Genomic DNA, 7500 nt, shown 5'->3' with positions numbered 1-7500 from the left:
CCATATTTGGACATTGTCACCATGCGTGTTATTATACAACAGGCGATATTCCGCGCTATTTCACAGGATAATTGTTAATTAATATATAGATTTAGCCAAGCATAAAAGCGGAGCTCCCTGGTTATTTATTCTTACTGCCTTTAGGGTTAGTGAAAATAAAAGGTTTCGAATTGTCCGCGTTTTGATGTTTCCGGTTGCTGCTTTAATAATTAAATCATTTTTTTGCTTTCCTCTATAGAAAAATTCATAGCGTATCTAGTGAATTCCACGGTAAATTTTACGCTAAAAACCGATATCGCATGAATCACGAAGCGATGAGTACGATATCGGTTTTTCGAGTGAAATTTACTTTGGAATTCACCAGTTTGGCAATGAAGTTTTCTTGAACCGCATTAGTTTAAAAGAAAACAAGCACACCCTCAGCGAGCGAATGCAAAAAAAAAAGGCATTTCAGAGTCAACTGTCAATAGCCAGCGAATAGTAATCACGCTAAAATTTTTAGTTATTCCAATTTTATCTCTGAAAAAGAGTTCATTCACATTTTGATGTATTTCATTGAAACACGCCAGGTTGGCTTGGAACAAGAATAGGCAAAATACGGCAATGCAACCAAGAGGGGACGAAGTTCAAAAAAGATCTGCTCCAAGACTTAAATAACGTTTAGGCGGCTTTAGAACTTCTGAAAACACAAGCTAGTGAGATTTCCTCCTAATTTCACGAGAACTCATTGCGATTACGTATTTATAATATAAGGGCCAAATTTTCTTGTCACTATCGAGGCACAACCGAGAAAACCAGTTGGGCCACTTAACGGATTAAAAAAGCACTTGTTCGCTCGCATATTAGAGCAAAACAAACAAACAAACAAATCAATTTTTCTTTATGTCCAAAAGAGTACAGATAATTGCTATTTAATTCCAGTTGACAATAAAAATTCGATTTTCATTCCTGAACAAAGGAAGACCCAATTAAACCACCTCTTAAAACTTAGTAGGCATCCACTTTAAATAACGCATCCGTAAAAATAACAAAAGGTTTAGTGCCCAAGGAACGAATTTGTGGAGTAACTTCTTCCACTAAGTATGAGCTATGACTGGTCTTCTGTTTTGTCGTTGTCGTTCTCTTTCGCTCCGCCTATTGTTACTGTTCCAGAGATAGGTCCACCAGGCATCATGTAACCTTATCAGAGCTTCTAAAGATATGCCAAAAATTGCAGTACAGAGAAAAAAGCAGCTCTCAGCAAATTAAAAATAAACATTCAGATTTAAGTTTATATCCCTCCGATGCTTGACTTGAATAACTGCGTAGCCACCAGTGTGGACCACAAATATGATATGTCAAACTGGATTGAAACCAGCGAAAAATGCAGAAAGAAACATCTTCCAAACCGTTTTCCACCTCAACACAAAAAGCGTTGACTGTGTAAGAACTATAGTTGATGAATGTCCTATCGGAGGCTCCGTACAAAGAACAATGACGCAATGTACAAAGGCTGACAAAGATGACGTAACGTACAGACCATTTATAGACAAACGCAAAAACGAGATAGAGGATATCCGTATGAACAAACAGGAAGGATTGGGATCCAGGTATGTTTGAAACCCAAATCACTTCCTCTATTGTTATCTTGTTATCTTAACAGTACCCCGTACTGAACTTTACATCGGAATGGTTTTACTTTGAAAAGCTTGGCGAAATCTTAAAAAACAGATTCGACCCCAGCAATACAGCCAGATCTCTTTCGTTTTGAAAGTCTGCTAGTGCTTTACAAATTTGCTTTACAAGAATGCCAAAAAGAGCAAGGTTGATTAAACGTCCTTCCTTTAAACCGTAGTCATTGCTTTTTAAACCCCGATGAACTGACAAAGCCAGTGCATCAGTTTCAAAATGGTCCCTTTAGAGAATATATTCCTTCACGTCCTGTCAGCCTTGCTCGCATTATTCTTTTTTTGACATTATTTCTATCGATGATTAGATGCTTTTCCAGGATCCGGTGCTTACACAGAGAGGCAAGAATGGGGTGACCTTACCCCGCCAAAAACAATTCTTATAGTTTGCACACAACAGCCAGATGAAGTCGAATTATAATAAAGCTAGAAAACTGTTTCACTTAAAGAAAATAGAACAAATGTGAAACCTGTTCAAATAGCGTTGTTAGCGAAAGAGTTTAGTCTCTCATAGCTAAAGATTGTTCGACGCAAAAAAAGAAAGGTTCATTCTAATGTAAAGTAAAAGAAAGTCCAAGAAAAAAAAAAAGACTCTCTAACGTAGACTCTCTTTGAAAATGATCGAGGGTTAAATAAACTTCAAATCGAAATGACAGGGCAGTGTTTTTGCATGTTTTTCACCAAAGTCGTCCTTTGACAGCCACGGTGAACTATTCGTCATCATAGGTTCAAAAATGTCATGTTGTTTCAAACTGGATCTGATTCACCAATAATTATTGCGCTTAGATGCATCAAAAGATCCGACACAGAGAGGGTCAGTGAGTCTCGTCAATTAATTAATTTTAACCGAGGTTTTTGATGTATAAGCATTCAGTTGAACTTAAAATTAATTGCTTACGTTTCTTTCGTGATGATAGCCTTCAGCAAATCGCCACAGCGATATTTTCAAAGACAGTTTTGCAGATTTTACACTTGCAAAGCCTCTTACTTTTTGGCCCATTTCCAAATTAAAAAAAAGCGCCGTCTAACTGAATTTCTACTGCAATGCACAATAACCGTTTAAAAAATTCCATGTTTCTTCCAAAAACGAAAAAATGTACACAGTTTTAAAAATATTACTCCAATTTTATTCAAGAATATTGTTACGCATGCAGACATATACCATCTTCGTCGTTGAAGAATGGGTACTTTAGGAGGTTCTATATATAGATCGTAAAATAACTTGGAAATTTACCATGATCTTCAGCCGCGCCATTTTATAGATCGTCGAAGAAAAGCAAACCTCATTTTCAACACGAAATTTCTTAGAAAACTTTTGGAGCGATTAAATAACAGACCTCTTGTTTAAAACAAGGCTACGCCTCGAAACTCTTATCAAAGTTTTCAATTCCAGACTTACCTTTCGAAGACTGATTCATCGTCGTCTCTTGGTAGCATGTGCTATTTGGCAATATTGCATGTAGTTATCTCCTCTAGTAAACTGATGGAAGTGAAATAACAAAAACTACTTGACATAAACAAACAGCCTTTTTAGATAGTACAGAAGAAAATAAATTAATTATTCAAGATATTTAAATTTTGAAACAGAAAATGAGAAATTGTACAATGTTATGAAAATTTGGGGTAATGAAAATAATTACAATATGTAATCAGGAAAATCCCTTTTCAATTGTGTTTTGACGACAGATACAAGATTTGCAACCAGAGGGATTAAAGTTTTTTCCGATCGACAATTCACGTTGAAGCTGCAATTTGTAGGAGGTTCATTTTTTCCAAAAGACCTCCTGCAGACGATCTTCTATAAGTACATTTCTGTACGCTGTCAAACTGATGTCAAGTATAATGATTCGTTTTCGTTTACAGTCATTGACATCCTTTCTCAGTAAGTAAGCTATGGAAAGTCTTATTAATTAACACGGAAATTATTTATTTTACTAAATCAATATACCTCTTTGGTCGATTTTCAATTCGGATTTGTACAGCAACAAAGCGAAGTGATTAAGAACTCACGATATGCACATTTTAACAATTTGTTCCCTTTCCCATTTCCAAAATCTGAACATCTTATACTCTCAAGCTAACACATAATGTTTCTCGCAATTTTATGGGTGGTGTGGCCATTAGTAAAATCCTGCTAATTTGCCAAAAAACGAAAGTTTAACGAAGGAAACTGCAATTTTTAAGTATTCTGGACACCTGCGCGGTTATCAGTCCATATCGAAATCGGTAAGAGATATAAAGCTTAAGTGTAAGAACCTTAGCTCTGTTTTGATGTTACAGATAAATATTTGACGACCAAATGGAACTCGGAAAAATCTGAAAACCAGAATGGAAGAATTTCTATCCCATCTGTAACTGACTCTGAATTCTCAATTCCAACATTTTTTTCATAAAATGTATTTACTGTATCTTTAATAATATTTGTTTTATTTTTCGCTTCTGGACATAAATGCAATTTATCAAAATATTCAAGCTTAACAGGTCTTAACAGTGAAAAGAACATTATTTTATGGCCATGCACGGAAGGAAAAGGTTGCGATAGTAGACCGAGCACAGCTTTCTAGTTGAGCTTCGCATGATGGATTGAAACGTTAAGGAGAACAAAATAATTTCTACAACGTTTTAACATTTCGTGGAATGAACTAAGGACGGGTTTGAGTTTTTCGCCGAAGCCCTCACGTGATGCCCTTTATCTACGACAATGTTTGACATCAAACTATCATAGATAGTTATAAAGCTTACTTTCTAGAGAACAAAAGAATTTATTTGCTTTTCTTTGCATTGGAAAAAAAGCATTTCCTTGCATTAAACCGAAAATTGCTGAAAACAAATTAATAATTCATAATTACCTTGCAACAGGTCCAATATGTCGATTAATGATTTCATGGCCTGAATTAAGATAGCTGAAGATAATTGAACTGCTGTCGATAGCAAATAAAAAAGTTGTTTATTATGACATTTTAAAATAGTTGTAAAGTATTAATGATATTTATTCTTGCACGAAAATTGCGCATTCGATTAACAAAACAAACATAAGACCCCAGGCAGTTAACAGCAGTCGTGTAGCTTCGAAAATGTACAAGGCAGAAATGACTAAACCCCCAAAATTACCAAAAAATTACAAAGATAGAAGAGATACCCTGGTGGTTCATCTTGAAAAAGACACAAATTTTTTATCAATTACCGGAAAAACATTTGCCATTTACACAACTGAACCGAATTCACAGGCTCAGTTGCTAAAACCTGGTTTTCACAAGCGGCGCAATCATAAGAGATGCGTGTCAAGTGAAAGCAAATCAAAACGCAATCCACAAACACAAGACGCAGGGACAAAGATTCACTAGTTCCATGTTCTTTCTTACAACGCGGCGCTGCGAGTGGAATCTGAAACGGGTCTTTTTCATTGGACGAATTGCGCTTGCGTTAAGGGCCCACTGACGTATTTTTTGGGGTGCGTTGCTAAGGATATAATGTTTAAGTAATTTGAGAGAATTTGGCATTATTTTGGTCAGTTTCCAACTTTTGTAATCAAATTACCCTAATATGACGTCATCATGCCACGCCCATGCTCACGAGACCAATAAAAGAAAACTCTAAATTTGTCTCCGTGCTACGCAATTTTGGTTTGATGGTCGATGGTTTGATAATTTGTATTCGTTTTTGCATCCAGCCAAGCATGGTTTTCTTTTTATTTTGAAAAATGTTCTTTTTAAAGATATAAACGATACTGAAATACCCATAACTTTTTCAAAAAAGATGATTTGAAAAAAATCAATGCTTGGCTATATTCTTTCTTTTTCTCAAACCGGAAGTGAGTTCGGTTACGCATGCGCAGTTGATCTGAGAACGAGCGCGAGGAAGGCCGAGGAAACACCTTCGATGCAAACAACAGTTCGTGCAGTGACTTTTGCTTGTGAGTGGGTTTTCTTGTCAGCTCATGATATGATGACGTCAGTTACCGGAAGTAACATTTCACTTTCTTAGCAACGCGGGAAAAATCCGTCTGTGGGCCCTTAAGTCCCGTGTTCATACAACGCAAGCGAACTCAAGTATAAGTGCAAGCACAAGGAAAAGGAACAATTAATTATGATGCTTGCGCTTTGTGCTTGCGTGAGGCTCGTTTTCACCTTGAAGTAAGCGGTCTTCTGCTTGCGTTTAAGCATGCGCTTCTGCTTGCGTCGCTAACATATTTCCAAACTATTCCCCCCTCCCTCTTTACGATGTTGCATTTAATAGTTTGAGAAAGCAAGACAAGTGTATGGAAGGTTCAACACCTTCAAACATTCAGGGATCTTTAGCAACGACAACGGGGACGGCAACGAGAACGTTACAAATTTGCATATTCAGTGGGCAAAAACAATAACTTTGCGCTGCGCCCTGCGCGTGCGTTTTTCATTTTTGTGTATTTCTTTACCGTTTTCAGCAAAGCAACAACGTGAAATAACCAAGTTTGAGATATTATGGAGAACGTCAGTACTTGGAGATAAATTTTCATTTTGCTCCCTTAAATTAAGCTCCGCTCGTAACGGTTTCATTCCTGATGGACTGCCACACCTTTGTCATATTAAAAAGCTTGGAAAAGTCGCGAAGTGATCGCAGTAACGTGAATTTATGTTTTAACATGACTTTCTCGTTGCCGTTCCCGTCGTCGTTGCTAAAGCTCTCTATTGTTTGGGGTACGGCATGACTTCGGGCCAAATATTTTCCCATCCGGCCCTCCCACTCAGTCAAAAAGTACATATTCTTGTTCACGGGCAGCCATGGACGATTGCTTCCGACTTGTTAGGCATCATCAGTATGGAATAGCCAACTTACCAGGCGGGAAGCTCCACACAATAAATGTTTGAGCTGGGGTCTGTGTGTGTGCTATTAATGCTCTGTGATCTGATTAGGTGCATTTCTGGAAATATCTAATAATTTGATTTTTCTGTAATGCTATTGAAATGAAAATAAAGTTTCTACAATTTTTGCATTTCTCACCCTGGCTTCAGAGGCTCCTCGCACGCACGAAAACCACGGTTTGTCTCACGGTTATGCGCATGCGAGCAACTGTGTTTTACTTTGGCTGTGCCAAGAGAAAATGAGAAAGAGAGAGGGTTGGCTGGGATGATCTGAATTTCACAAAAGCTATTTTTAGATCTGAAGTCTGTTTCCCGAGAGGTCCGCCGTATGCTTCGTCCAACAAGCCATTAGAGTCACAATGAATTGTAGAATCCATCTCCCACACCGAGTTTTTGGGCAAGATGTACCAATTCCTTCCTCTAAGACGTCTAGACGCATTAAACGTCTGGCCATAAGCGCGACTAATATTAATACGGGACGCACTTAACTTCGACGGCTAGAAATCAAATTCATGATTTTCTTCAAAAGATACCGCGATTAAATCACCAAAGAGACTGAGTGCCCTTCATTGCTACGTGCGCCCCAGTTTAGTGCGTCTCGTCTTTGTACTAGACGGCTTAGACGCCTGTTAAATGCGTCGTTTAGACGCGCTTAACTTGAGACGTTTAACTCGTCTGACGCGTACGTTTAATGCGTCCACCTTACTTCCCCTATTTTTGTACTAGTCGTCTTAGACGTCTGACACCTCTTGACGTCCTCTAGTATTAATACGGCCATTCCACTCGGAAAGCAATTTTCAATTCTTCTGACTTTGTGGACGTCTCGGAAACAGACTGGTTTGTTTCATACCTGTCTGAGTTTCTGATCTTTAAAGCTTATTTTATGGTCTTCTTCAGGGTTCGATTCTAGGACCCATATGCTCTATTCACTATATACTACACCTCTTGGGGATATTGCAAGATCGCAAGGTTTGGCTTATCACTTTCATTCT

At 37.8% G+C, this 7500-nt stretch overlaps 2 protein-coding genes across 4 annotated transcripts in view; one reads left to right on the top strand and one right to left on the bottom strand.

The window, feature by feature from the left end:
• LOC138056488 (orexin/Hypocretin receptor type 1-like) overlaps positions 1–3133 on the bottom strand; it is a 25183-nt gene extending 22050 nt beyond the window's left edge. Inside the window, exon 1 of the mRNA XM_068902296.1 lies at positions 3067–3133. Within this exon, the coding sequence (XP_068758397.1) occupies positions 3067–3085 (19 nt within the window). The 5' untranslated portion in view covers positions 3086–3133. The remainder of the gene's footprint in view (positions 1–3066) is intronic.
• The window catches only part of LOC138056489 (neuromedin-K receptor-like), a 40400-nt gene that overhangs the window by 14362 nt on the left and 18538 nt on the right, over positions 1–7500 (top strand). Inside the window, exon 4 of one of the 3 annotated variants that reach the window (XM_068902305.1) lies at positions 7406–7477. The exons of the other annotated variants lie outside the window; for them this stretch is intronic. Within the exon in view, the coding sequence (XP_068758406.1) occupies positions 7406–7477 (72 nt within the window). The remainder of the gene's footprint in view (positions 1–7405; positions 7478–7500) is intronic. 3 annotated transcript variants of the gene reach the window in all.

This window comes from Montipora capricornis, chromosome 7 (genome assembly GCF_036669925.1).
Source record: "Montipora capricornis isolate CH-2021 chromosome 7, ASM3666992v2, whole genome shotgun sequence".
Classification (NCBI taxonomy): domain Eukaryota; kingdom Metazoa; phylum Cnidaria; class Anthozoa; order Scleractinia; family Acroporidae; genus Montipora; species Montipora capricornis.
The sequence above is the reverse complement of the archived record's forward strand: the minus strand, read 5'-3'. Positions and strand labels throughout refer to the sequence as shown.